This window comes from Chiloscyllium plagiosum, unplaced genomic scaffold (assembly GCF_037043375.1).
Source record: "Chiloscyllium plagiosum isolate Xiang-an unplaced genomic scaffold, Cpla_swu_hap1 HiC_scaffold_29, whole genome shotgun sequence".
Taxonomy (NCBI): domain Eukaryota; kingdom Metazoa; phylum Chordata; class Chondrichthyes; order Orectolobiformes; family Hemiscylliidae; genus Chiloscyllium; species Chiloscyllium plagiosum.
The window spans coordinates 18,545,165-18,559,823 of NW_028270167.1; the positions used below are offsets into that span (position 1 = coordinate 18,545,165).

Below are 14,659 nucleotides of genomic sequence, written 5' to 3' on the forward strand. Positions count from 1 at the left end.
AAAGATCACTAGTGGAAGTGGTCCACTGGCATTCCTAATTTGAAACCATAATGTGGGATGAAGTATACAACAAGAGATATACATGTCTAGGATACAGGAATGACAAGAGTTAATTTACATAATTTTGGAAAAATCAGATTGGCAGTAGCAGCTGGGCTGAGGAGGTCATTCAGTGCTTTAGTTTCTTAGAGCAGTACATTTTGGAACTGAGAGCAATTGTATTCAACTACAGATTGTTTCATGTGACAGAACCTCAGAATTAAAGCACCCCTAGATAGCATCAATCAATATGATTAAATTTTACATCCAGTTTGAAAGGGAGAAGATTGGGTGTAAGACTGACATTTTAAAATTAAATAAGGTAACTGTGGGCATGAAAGCTGAACTGGTTGAAATGGAAAAGAGTAGGTGATAGATCAATAGTGACATAATGGCAAATATTTAAGGGGATGTTTCAAAATACTCAGTCAGTAGATTAAGAAAAATAAAACCAAAAAAAAGAACTCACTTTCTGACTGAAGAAATTAGGGAAAGTATCAAATTAAGGAAATGCATATAACTAATCCAAAGATGTGCAGGTCAGGTGAATTGGCCATGCTAAATTGCCCATAGTGTTAGGTGCATCAGTCAAGGGTAAATGTAGGGGAATGGGTCTGGGTGGGTTGCTCTTTGGAAGGTCGGTGTGGGCTTGTTGGGCCGAAGGGCCTGTTTCCGCACTGTAAGGAATCTAATCTAAATATGCAAAGATGACTGGCAGATCAGATGATTGGCCAGATAATAAAAGAAAGTCAAAGAATGAGTAAAAGGTTAATCAAGACAAAAAACTTGGAGCATGAAAGGAAGATAGCTAGCAACATAGAAATGAATATCAAAAGTTTCTTTTGGTAGTTAAAATTAAAAAGTGAAGTAAAGTGAGTGTTGGTCTTCCAGAGAGTGAGAATGTGACGTTAATATTTTGTTTGATGTCACTAAAGAGAGTACAAAATACAATCCAGTAATAGCTATACCTCAGGGACTAGGAAAAGAGAGATGAATTTAGGAAACTTACAATCAGGAGGTAAGTGGTACTAAGCAAACTTTTCGAGCTGTGAGTTGACATGTGTCTTGATCTTATAAACTTCATCTTAAATTGAATTGCTTGTGTAGGTAAACTAATGTTACTTTTCCAAAATTCCTTAGATTCAGGAAAGGTTGCATCAGATTGGATGGTGGCAAATACAGTCCCTCTAATTAAGAAGGGAGGGAATTAGAAGAAGTAAACTATACACCATTTTGCTTGACATCTGTCATGGGGAATACATTAGAATCAATCATTATTGTAGAGATTATAGCTACACATTCAGACTCAAGAGAGTCAGGAAGAGACAGTATGGTTTCATCAAAAATGGATCATGTTTAGTCCCACAGGGGTCTGTACTAGGGTCTCATCATTTTACAATTTGCATGAATGTATTAAATGCAAACAGTGAAGGTAAGGTCGCTAAAACATAGGTTGACAAGTTGTGGCAAATGAATATGGAATAGTTGAGTGAGTGTACAAAAATCTAACTAATAGAATACAAATGAGAAAATGTAAGCTTATTCATTTTGGCAGGGAGAATAACAAAGAAGAGTATTTCTAAACAGAGAATTACTACACAATTCTCAGGTTTAGAGGGATTAAATGTTCTGGTGTATAAGTCAAAAATGCTAGTATGCAGGTAAAGCACATAATCAAGAAGGCTAATGGAATGTAATTCTCCACTACAGGAGAAATTGTACATAAAAATAAGGATTTATGCTTCTGTTACACAAGGTGAGACTACATTTTGAATACTGTGTGCAATTTTGATCTCTTTATTTAAGAAAGGATGTAAATGCATTAGAAGCAGTTCAGAGGAGGTTTATGAGATTGATACTTGGAATGAAAATTGTGTCTCATAAGGATATATTTGACAGGATGGACTAGTTTGAATCGAGTTCAGGAGAGAGAGGGGTAACTTGATTGAAGTGTATAAAGACCATGAATGCCACTGACAACGTTGACACAGAAAGGATGTTTCCTCTCCTTGAGTCAGTTCAGAGCCAAGAGACACTGATTTAAAATTAAACATCTCCCTTTCAGGGTAGTGGTGAAAATAATTTAATTGTGTCAGAGGGTTGTATGACTTTGAAACACGCTGCTTCAAAAGGCAATGGAGGGTGGGCTCATTGAATATTTTGCAGATAGAAGTGAATAATTGTTTGTTATTGAGGTGAATCAGTTGTCAGCAGGTCTAAATTTGAAGTAGAATTTAAAACAGAGACAGATCAGCCATGATGTTGTTGAATGGAAAAGCAGCCTTGAAGAGAGGAGTGGTCTACTTCAGCTCCTATTATATAAAGCACATCGATCCTCCACCTGCCATGAATCTAAAATCATCTAAAATTCTGCCAACTTGCACTAGTTCCTTTCACACATCACGTCTGTGATCTTTGGCTTAAACTGGATCTCAACTAGGCACCACCTTGATTTTACCATTCTCATTCTTGCTCTGAACATTTCATATGTTGACCGTCCACATTTTTATAACCACCACCAGCCTTGCAAGTCCCCAAGGCATCTATACTCCTCCAGTTTTGCCATGTTGCCCTTCCCCAGTTTTAATCACTCCACCCATGGCAATCAGGTCCTCAGTTGCTGAAGCTCCAAGTTATAGAATTCTGACCCCACCTCTCTGCTACCCTAACTTTCTTTCTTTCTCAAATTGCTTTTTAGCTAATACTTGGTTATCTTGCCTAATATCTCCTTTTCTGGCTTGGTGTCTAACTTGGTTTGATGGCACTCCTACAAAGTGCCTTGGGACATTTAAGTATATTAAAGGCACTATGGAGTTGGTTTACTGGGTGCATTATAAAATCTAATACAAGGACCATTTGGAGACTTTAATTCAGGCTAGTTTGACTTAAAAAAAATTGCTGTTGTATCTTTAATTGACTACCGTGCCCAGTCAGTGCTGGAGTTATTTTACATCAGCAGCAGTATTCAGGAGGGATTAGACCACACCGCTTAGACCACACTGGTTTAGAAGATATCGTTGAACAGTGCTAAAGTACGCTCATAATGTGGACGCAGTTCTTGTGGTACTGAACCCCACAGTAAATAGCCTACAAAGCCTCGCTCTTGACATTCATATATAAATAGTGCCCATTAGGTGAGTTAACAAAAAATGACTAGCAGCTGGGAATCAAACCGCACAGTGAGCCAACTCATTCTGGGGAAGAAGAAAAATTTAGAGGAAACTATTCATACCCAAATATATTAAGAAGGTAACAGTTCTATGAAACAATGTCTGAGTGGCATTCAATCATACCCAGGTATCTATAGTGTGGGGCATATTCTGGTTCATCACAACTTATCATTCTAATGTACCATATAATTATCCTTAACTTTAATTGTCTGCAATTGGCCATTGTTCACCTGTGGACAAGCCTTGTCAGTTCATAGTTGCCCTTTACTGTTCCTGAAATTTGCCCAAGACATTGCAGACAAGGGAAATTTAGAGGCCCCTTTTGCTGGCAAGGACCTTGAGGTGTAGTGTACGTACAGGATATTCTCTTCCCCTTGGACTAGCAGAGAAACTCCAATACCGACTGTTCCAGCTCGGTCTGAGGTAGCCACAGTCAAGCCTCAGCCAATTAGAGGAATACATAGCATTGTGAGAAGCAAGGTATTGATCTTCTCCATTCCACCACCATCTTCTCTCTGATACTCACATTAACCCTCTTTCTGCTAAGGCTCATGCTCCACCATGTCCACTATCATCTGCATCAACTTCCCTCACTCACTGACACCAACTCCAATCCTTGACAGCACTAATGCTCCATGCCCACTGTGCTATCAGTTTACGTAGCCCCTCCTTCTCTCTCATTCCAGAAGGAAAACAACCACCAGTACAGCCGAAAGGATCAAAATGAATGGTCAACTACCCAACTTATGTGGAGAATATCCAGGCTCTGACCAGTCAAGTGGCCAACTGACCACATGCAAGCCCTTGGACTGGTCTCAGAGGCCATTCTTAACTTACTGTGCTGGGACTCCCTAAGTAGAGGCCACCTTCTCCAGCTTGACAAAGGATAACCTGTTCAAGTTTCCTGGCTTTGTGTCTGCAATAAATGATAAGACAATGCAGTAGTACAATGAGCCAGTGCCTCTGACTGAGGCAGGGGGAGAAAGTGCAAAAATGGAAGGGAAGGCAATGCAGAGTAGGGATGATGCAAGCCTACTGGAGCTAACCAAGCCAGAAGTGTGGGCTCACTATCCACACCCTTAACTTGTGCCAGTGAAAGATGAGATGCGAAGAATGGAGCATATGATGTGGAGATGCCAGTATTGGATGGCAGTGGAAAAAGTCAGAAGTCACATGACACCAGATTACAGTCCAACAGGTTATAGTCTCAAGCTTTTGACTTCATTAATCAAAGGATTACTAGTCAAAAGCTTCACTAATCAAAGGTCCAAAAGTTTGTGATTTTAAATAAACCTGTTGGACTATAACCTGGTGTTCTTAGACTTCTGAAGAATGGGGCAGAAATCCTGGAATTAAGTCATTTTAAATGAAATAAGGTAGGCTCAAAGTGTGTGATCACTAAGAGATCAAGCAAACAGCCCAGAGTTGAAGTCTGGTCCAGTCCATAAGTTGGGTGCATACCTCTGAGCACACAGTGTCCTTGGAGCAGTATGATAATGCTAGTTCCCGGTACAGCCCAACCAACTACTTTTAAGTGCAAAATTGATGTGCAAGTGGATTGTAGAAAGCCATGAGGGTTTTTAAGAGGCTGGCGTATGTCATTTGCCAGTGTCTATGGACTTGGGGTGAGTGTGGTTGGTGCCCATGGAGTGTACCCTGAGAGTTGTTGCCCCTGTGCCCAACATGGAAGCCATTTGGAGTAAGGGTTCATCTGAAGTTACCAGGTGCCCACTCTGACTTTCAAGTCAAGAATACTTGAGATCCAGTTCGTTAGGCACACTTGCTGAGAAATATAATTGATTATTAATGAGGCAAATTGTGGCATTAATAAGACAATTAACAAACTATAATTCCCCCTTAATTGGCAACCCAGCTCTACCTCACAAGAAACTCATCTTGCTGCTCGGTAGATACAAAAAGACTGCAGAATGTTACTCACGATGTTGAGATAAATCTTGCCAGAATTCTCATTTGACACTGGCTCATATCTCACCACAACCCATGTTGTTCAGGCTCCTGTAAGATTTTGTCATTTGTTTCCAATTTTTTTGGAGAGAGAAAGACCCAAGCATCATTTACAAATGGTGGTCAGGACCTAATTCCAGGATTACTGCCCCATTCTTAACATCCCATCTTTCACTGACTTGGGATAAGCATGTGGATAGTGATTTCACAGTTTGCAGTCCTGAACTGGTTAGCTCCAATAAGGGGATAGACATCTCTTATCTCCTCCCTCTCAAACCCTCACAATTTGTGTAGAGTCAGGCCAGCTTCTAAATGAACCATAGCAACAGCCCCTCAGAGGACTTGTAAACAATAGTCTGCATTCAGGAACTTTTGAAAAGTAAATTTAAAAAGTCTTCACCATGCCTTCTCCCATGCCCAGTACATTCCAACTCAGTGCTAACTCATGCTTTCCCATCCATCCCCCATCCCTTATAACCCCTGTACCAACTCATGGTCCCCCCAGTATATACTTTATACAGAAACAATGTGCTAAGTAGTATCATTGGCTTCTGTGGAACGACTTGGATAAAACTCCCTTTCACAAATCATATTTTGAATAAGAATTGCTGTTCCTGTAGCCCTTTCAAAGTGTTAAGCTCTTAACATATCAAGGACCAAAAATTAAACACCATACACTTCTTAATCTTGAATTAAAAAATTGATAAAAAGCCACAGGAAGACTAACCTATTATAGCCAGTAAAAGATGCCTATCAATCAGTCCTCCTCAGTTGTTGAAACAGAACTCCTGCTGAACTAATCCTTTTAAGAGTGTGGGCTCTTAGCCAAGCATGCATAATATGGATTGGTTCAACAGTTCTTTAAATAGAATTGGGTGCTCTCATTATGATTACATGGTGGAGATATGGTATGATAGTGTTAGTGTTAAAGGCCCAGACTAACATTTTGGAAACATGAGTTCAAATTCCACCATGGCAGCTGAGTTAGTTAATATATCTGGAATATAATGCTAGTCTCATTAACAGTGATTATAAACTGCAGGATTGTTGTAAAACCCATGTGGATCAAATCTCCTCTAAGGAAGGAAATCTGCTATCATTACTGGGTCTGGCTTATATGTGACTCCATTGCCACACGTAGTTGCATCTTAATTGCCTTCTGAAATGGCCTAGCAAGTCACTAAGATGGCTAAGGAGTCTTACTATCACCCACTTAAGGGCAATTAGGAATGGACATAACTGCTAGCCTTGTCAGCAATGCTAGCATATTATAAGTTATCAAAAACTGCCATATAAATAACCATCATCCAACACTATTTGTCATCAACATAATCCCAGAAAATCTGTTTTCAATGATATTATTTTGAGTGATAAGTGTTGGCACAAACATTGAGGAAAATTTCATTTATTGTCTTCCAAACTGAGTTATAAGATCCCTTGAGTTTAACTTACTCAAGAGCTTTTAATTTTTATCAGGTTAAAAGTCATTCTTTATATCCACCTGAGAGGGCAGACCCAGCATTTGAGAGATAGTACATCCGACAGTTTGGCACTCTCTCAATGCTGCATGACCTTGTCAACCAAGATTGTGTACTCAAGTCACGAGAATGAGTATTGAGTCCACAGCTATTTCATGAGGTGAGAGCAGCACCCAATGAACTTCAATGAACACCCAAAGTATAACCTTGAAATCGCTTAGCTACAATGAATCAAAAGTAGAGAGCATGAGGGCAATTTTTGAATGAGACCACTCAACCAGAACAGAGACAGACCATGAGAGCTCCATGGATGTCTAATGCCAACTTGATGCAATTTTTAAGTCAGCTTGTTGTCACAAAAATGAGCTTGTTGTCAAATAATGATATTTAATTCACCAGCTGGAAGCTTGAATTGAACTTCTAAAAACACAGACTTTTTTTTAAAAATGGAGACTAAAGGTACAAACTTGGAATCAAGGATGCCTACCCTAAATTGCATTTCTATGCATTCCACACTCTAATCCATTGGAAGGGAGAAAGCATTTCTATAAAGTTAGGCCCACACATGTTTATCATCCATTAATGGGATAAAAGTATTGCTGGATACACCAGCATTTATTGTCAATGACCAATTACCCTGGAAAACGTGGTGGTAAACCTTCTGCAGTCCTTGGGCATAGCGATACCCACAGTTCTATTAGAAATTGAGTTCCATGAATTTGGCCCAGTGCATAAAGCTTCTATTAAGGATAATGACCTGATGTAAGCTTGCAAGTAATGTATTTGCTGCCCTTTTCGTTCTAGATATAAAGGTCAGAGGGTGGGGAGGTGAGTTGCTGAGAATCTAGTTCAGTCTCATTTGTAAGGCATTAGGGCAATCAACTAAGGAATTCAATTGTTAAAGATGAACCATTAAGTTCAATCACTTCAACAATGGGATGATAGTTAAGACAGCTTTTCAAGCGTGTTCTAATTGTGTTACCTTTGGAATATAGTTGCAATGATCTTATTTCGATCTTTTTAGGAGAGAGGTCATCTGAGAGCCAACTTGTTTTCACTGCAAGAATTGAGTTCAAGCAACTGAAACAGAGAAAAGGAAGACAAAAGTGGAGACCAACCTCTTTTCCCCTCTCCAACCTAACAGTTTCTAAGCTTTTTCACTGACAGTGACCATCCAAGGTCATTTCTGTTGGAGAGAATTAATAGAATTAATTTAATCATACCTCCTCCAGAGGAACAACCATATCCATCAACTATATCTCTAAATGGGAAATTCATAAGACAGCCTTAAACCAGTAATCAAACTACATATTGAATTTATTTTTAATGTTTTGGGACTCTAATTTTGACCAACATATAATTTTGCAATTTGTAATTTATTTGTGTGTGTGTGTATACTTCAGAAGGTTATTTCTATTATCTTAAACAGATTGCTTTAAATCTAAAAAAAAGCTTATCTCTATTTGTTAAATGCAGGAAAACCTGTCCAATTGCCTCTCTTTAATTGCAGTGTTTAAAAAGGTCGTCACTAAATTAATTAACATACCTTTTTCAAAAATAAAAAGTCCTGTTGCAATCAAACAAAAAGAGGGAAAAGGGAAGAGTCATTCTACCCTTCGTCAGCTGATTATAATGCTGTAAATGGATAAATGGTACTTATAAGAGCACTTTTGTGTCAGGCACTATTGGGCAGAAAAGAGGCAACAAAATTTTGCATGAGGGGAAGAGAAATTACATTGGAAAAGAAGAAGCTGTAGAAGCTCACAGTCTAGAGTCAAATGAAACCTAAATCCAAATGGGTTCAGGCTTCTTTTCATTTGTTTATACAGAAGGCACAATTGCTCTATTGAATTTTTGCCCATTCTGAGCAAAGGACAATTGCATCCTTTGTCCATCCTTGTCTTAAACTCTAGAAACTTTCCCTGAAGGCTCTAACAACCTTAGATGTGCATTATTCTCACACACTTACAAAAACCTGAAGTTCTCGCTTCATCCATTGCAGCATTCACTTACACTTTGCTGTCAGACTTTGCCCTGCAATTAGTGTGCAGTTAAACACAATAGTCCTAAAATAGAACAGTCTAATCTGGTCTCAGTCTATCAATAACCATAACCTTATATTTAAATTTAGACATTCCGGAAGTACATCTGATGCAACCATTTCAGATCTAATTAATCTTTTGGAAACTCGACAATACTTTGACAATCCTCAATGGAAGACATCTGTCATATAAAATCAAAGACATTTAAGAGTGAGTCAATCCGTACAGTATTTTCACAGCTCCCAGCAGCTGGTTACAGAGCTCTATTGGCAGAATGTTTGAAACATGCACACCAGTCTTTTTCTTCAGGGAAGTCTGTACTCTATAGTTAGGAGAATGAAAATATGGAATGAATATCATAATTATAAATAAATGAACAAAATAATTCAAAGGTTTGAAGGAGTTAGAAAATGTATCATGACATGTATATCCAGCATACGCAATGTTAAATGAGGCTTTATTAACTTAGTTATAATGTAATTAAATAAGAATAAACAACAGAATGTTTTTCTAAACTTGTGCATATGTATAATGTCAGGAATGAAATTCATTATGTTGGAAATTGCTTTAGAGAAAATTATTATAGAGTGATATGTATGGCATTTTATCTTTAAATTTTACCTGTATTATTCTTAAATTGCATGCTTGTATTAAAGCGGAGGAAAGATTCATCAAAATTTACATCCTCATTATTTTATGCTCCAGTGAAAAATGTCCCAGATTAGAGTGGTGCTGGAAAAGCACAGCAGGACTGGCAGCATCAAGGAGCAGGAAAATTGACGCTCTTTATCAAGAATGAGGCTGGGAGCCTTGGGGGTGGAGAGATAAATGGGAGGGGAGGTGGGACTGGGGAGAAGGGAGCTGAGAGTGCAATAGGTGGATGGAGGTGGGGGTAAAGGTGATAGGTCGGAGAGAAGGGTGAAGTGGATAGGTAGGAAGGAAGATTAACAGGTGGGACAGGTCATGAGGACAGTGCCGTGCTGGAAGGTATGCCTGTCCAGAAAAAAATGTCCCAGCCGATCCAGCCTCTCCTTGTAAATCAAACTTTCCTTTCCTGACAACATCCTGGTAAATCTCTTCTGAACCTTCTCCAGTTTAATAACACCCTTCCTATAACAGGGAGACCAGAACTGGACTCAGTAATTCAGAAGAGACCTCACCAACATCCTATACAACCTCAACATAACATTCCAACACATGATTAAGAACTGTCTGGAGGGATATGGGCCAAGTGCAAGCTAGTGGGGCTAGTTTAATTTGAAATTATGGTAGGCATGGGCTAGTTTAATTTGAGATTATGGTAGGCATGGGCTGGTTTAATTTGAGATTATGGTAGGCATGGGCTAGTTTAATTTGAGATTATGGTAGGCATGGGCTGGTTTAATTTGAGATTATGGTAGGCATGGGCTGGTTTAATTTGAGATTATGGTAGGCATGGGCTAGTTTAATTTGAGATTATGGTAGGCATGGGCTGGTTTAATTTGAGATTATGGTAGGCATGGGCTAGTTTAATTTGAGATTATGGTAGGCATGGGCTAGTTTAATTTGAGATTATGGTAGGCATGGGCTGGTTGCACCGAAGGTTCTTTCCACGATGTATGACTCTCCGACTCTCCGACTCTCTGACTCTCTGACTCTCTGACTCTTTGAAGCATAGAGAAGATGCCCATTTGGCTTAGGAAATTGCCTAACCTGTCCACATGCTCTGAAACACATTAATAGGCTGAAATTTCACATTTACAATCATAAAGAAAATTACAAGCTCAAAACTATATAATTTCTGAGCTATTTCCTTTTCATTCAACTGTACCTGTCAGTTTGATGTAACCTGCAACTTTGACCAACTTGTTCTTGGTTTATAGATCTCTCATTCGTGTAACTTAATGGTGCCAACAATGATCCCTAGTCATCCACACCTCTCCCAACTCACCAAAGCTATCAAGTACTTATCCTTTCTCAAAACTAACATTTAATTCCCACAGACTCAGTCTGAATTAATCACCTTTCATACAGAATATCCTCAAATACCTTCTGCAACGTTGGGTCTTACCAAGCTTTAGAGTTTGCTGCTATCCACCTAGATAGCATTTTCCTCAAAAAGGTCAAGATGACAGAAGATGACAGATCTTGACCTTTTAGCACCAAATTAATCGTTATGTACTAGGTTATTGTCGTGCAAATAAATGCTTATCTTTACTCCTAATAATCAATTCCATTATGTTCATTGCATTGAAGGGTTTTTAAAGCCCTAACTCTTCCACATCAATCCTTTTTTTGAAATAGGATAGCACCTTAACTTGCTTTGAATCTATTGGTATATCTCCAGTGACAGTAATTCAATTTCTAATGATTGCAAATCCACAAATCCCCTCTATAGTCTTCCTCAGCAGTCTCAGATGAATACATTATATTTCAGTGATTTAATTATTTTGAGCTCTATGTTCTATGTGGGACTCTATTTTGTTCATAATCAAGTGAACCTTTTGCAAATAATACAACAGCAAATATTGCAATTCCAGAAATCTGAAATAAAAATCAGAAATTGATGGAAATATTCAACATGTCAGGTGGCATCTGAGGAGAAAATTAAAATGAATGTTTCAAGAGGATGACTCATCAGTGGATTGGTTTCTACTTAGTTAACTTCTGTTATGGTAATACATATTACTCATGTCTTTCCGACTTTAAATAATAAGTCAAACAATTACTATCTAGTGTGTATCCTCAGTTTTGAGTAATATTGGGTGGAATCTTATAAAGGGCTGAGCAATGTGGACTACAGCAAGATGTGTGACTCTCTTAGATGAGAAATCCAGTGAGGTCCATCTGGATGTTAGGAGCATCTCACTCCATCTCTTATGTTTTTCCAAAGCAGTGCGATGAGTTTCTCATTCACCAGTAGTGAGTTGCCCAATAAAGAGAGATTATTGCCTTGTTGATGTCCCAACTTGACTCATTAATATTCAGTTTTTTTTATCTTACTGATCTCGCTGTAGACGTCAAGAAAACTCCACATGGAAAACAGAGCAGGTGCTTCAGCTCACCACTTACTCTGAACAATGTTCATGTTGGACAGTGAACAACAACATATCAGGAAATGTTCCATACGCACTGGCCACACACACACCTCAAGTCCACAGACATTGGCTTCTGATATGTACCAGCCTCTAAGAACACTACAGCTCATTTCTGATCCACTTCTGCAATTCAATGCTGCAGCAAGGACACTATGCATTCAGGGCCACACAGCTAGCTCATAGATTACAGCAGGTCACATGGTTGCCTTCATTGCTTGCTGTGCTCACTTACTCTGAGCCTTGATGCTTGCAGCATTTCTGCCTTGTATTGTCTTTCCTTGCCTTGCCTTTTCATGTGTTGACCTCTAAGTCGGAGATACCAAGCTCATATTATTTGTTCTTGCCTTGTTGTTTAACACATATACAAAGGAAGGAAGCTTATCCTGGTTGCCAACAGGTCTCAGTAAAGTCAAGGGGAATAGGTTTTGCTCAGGGGTCCTGGCACAGAAGGCAAAGGCAAGCTCGGATACCAGTCCAGCAGCAAGGACATGGGCAGAGTGATCAGTGTCAGGATATTCTCCATCTAAGAGGTAAGAATCAAATGTTTGGCAGCCCACCACCCATTTTGACTCTTTCTGTCCTACCATGAGTTGTTTTCCTCCTGGAATGATAGAGAAGGCATTGACCTTCTTGCTATAGTGCTGGACATCTCTCCAGATGGCTAAGACAGATTTAACCAGGGCGGCAACTGCAAACCAGGCTGACATTATCTGGTGCTGTGGCCTCCACTGCTGGGCCTGAGGAACAGAAAGTCCCACCTCTGCACCATCCCATCAAGCCAGACGTGCTGGACCCAGTCTGCCAGGTCTAAAGATAATGTCAGAAACGATGCAGCACAGATCCAGCATGACAAGATTCACAACAAGCTTTGAAAGATAGTGTGGGCAAAACTAATGTCAGTCAATTCGGGGACATCTGTTGAGTGGCAAGTTGTTCTGGCACATGGTAAGATTGAACAAGAATTAGGCTGCTAAAGGGTTGGAGTAGGTAGTTAAGAAAATGATTTGGTGCAATGCAGCAAGGAAACCTGAAAGGCCTCAACGCAGAAAACCTGCCAAGGAAACCACATAAACTTGGCTAGAAAAAAAATCTAAGATTCAGCCCTTTGCATCATTTACTGTTTTGTCTTGAGACACATTTTTGCTACTGCAGCACCCGCAATAAGGATTTCAAAAATTCTTGGATTGGAAATGTCATCAAAGGTTAGGTTGACAGGAATGGTCAAATACCTCTTGACATGTATCCAATCCCAGAGAACTAATTTTCTTAATTATTTGTTAACAATGTATACTTCCAAAATGAACTTTTTCCTAAAAGCAACTACCTATAAATCTGAATGCAAGTATGACTTATCTAATAACTGCTATAAGCAGAATAACTGTTTATTTAATTGGAGTCAATGAATTATTGCAGAACAAAGCAAGAAGATAAATGATGCTCTCAGTTGACAGATTGATATTTCACATTCAGTGGTAGCTGATTTGAGGATGACAGCTACACTGGGATGTGATTTTCTGTGATGTCAGTCTTCGTGTAACTGAACAAGTTGAGCTCAAACCATAGGTTTTTGGATGCAAGGAGCAGGACGTTCTTCAAGGTAGTTGGCTTTGGATTGAAAGAGTAGCTTCCTTTTGTATTGTCTCTGCTGCCAGTCAGCCTCATCAGTAAGAGATTGTGACTCAAAGCATGATGCAGTTAGATGGATAAATTGCTGTCATTCATTAATTTCAATGCTGTCATTTTTCAAGGAGAATTTCAGAGTGTGTTTGAAGTGTATTCTTTGCCCTTCACTGGAAGTTTGGCCACTTGAGAGTTGGGAAAACAGGGCATAGCGGGGAGATACGTTTTAGCCATCAGGATATAGTGTGCATTTGGGTAAGAGTTATCCTAACCCTAATCCTAATGTAGTCCATTGAAGTTCATTTTGTAGGAACTTTGTATGAATACTTGTGGAAACATCTTCATAATTGACACTCAAAGGCTTCAAGGAAGCTTAAAAAAGAAACAGAAGTTTGTTTGACAATCTTCCCATTGAATGTGGAGGATATGCCAAAGGCATTGCTGGTAGCAATTCTTTAGAGTCTTACATATTACTGACAGTCTAAGTTTCACCGCAGTACAGATATGTGGTAACAGCAACTGCTCTGAACACTTTGGTGACATTCAGAGGTCCTTGTAGACAAATACCTGGTTTCAGAAGGCAGAAGTGCCACGGTTCATCTGGTATAATACAAAGAACTGTGGATGATGAAGATCTGAAACAAAAACAGAAATTTCTAAAGAACTCAGCAGATCTGGCAGCATCTATGTAGCGAACATAGAATTAACATTTTGAGCCCAGCGAGCTTTCTTCAGAACTCTTCTCTCGCAATTTCTGCATTAGTTGCAGCTGATCTGGTATTGAATCACCTCAGAAATGGTGGTTGTTTCAAAGATTACTGCTCAACAAATTCCATGAGCCTCTCATATGTGGGAACTGGAATACTTGGAATACCAGGTCTCAGCTGATACATGAAATTTGTTTTGGCAACATTCAAGGACAGGTCAAGTTTCTTGTATGCAGAATCTACGGCGACCACAAATTGGACATTGAAGAGATTTCCATTAGGACATCCTATCCCATTGAGAGCAATTGCCCCGCCAGGAGATTGTAAATATTATAGGGGCTATCAGACAGCCCTTCTTGAACTGAATCTGGATTTTGAAGGCATCTGTTTCAAACCTCTTACTCTCTACAAATACCGTGATATCATCACAAAGCATTTTCAGCAGCAAGGAAGTTTCCTTAAATCCAAATCTTTAGAGCACAGTCCACAGAGTGTCATCATGTATTGAGTCAAAGGCTTTGGTCAGGGAAATGAGCACAATGAAGCTTTCTCTGACACAAT

The 14,659-nt window shown here is 39.2% G+C and overlaps 1 protein-coding gene across 1 annotated transcript in view; it reads left to right on the forward strand.

Moving 5' to 3' along the window:
* Window positions 1-9,365, forward strand: part of LOC122540669 (A disintegrin and metalloproteinase with thrombospondin motifs 8-like) — a 42,021-nt gene extending 32,656 nt beyond the window's left edge. The window contains exon 9 of the mRNA XM_043676711.2: window positions 7,677-9,365. Coding sequence (XP_043532646.2) covers window positions 7,677-7,816 — 140 coding nt within the window. The 3' untranslated portion in view covers window positions 7,817-9,365. The remainder of the gene's footprint in view (window positions 1-7,676) is intronic.
* Window positions 9,366-14,659: the final 5,294 nt, after the last annotated feature.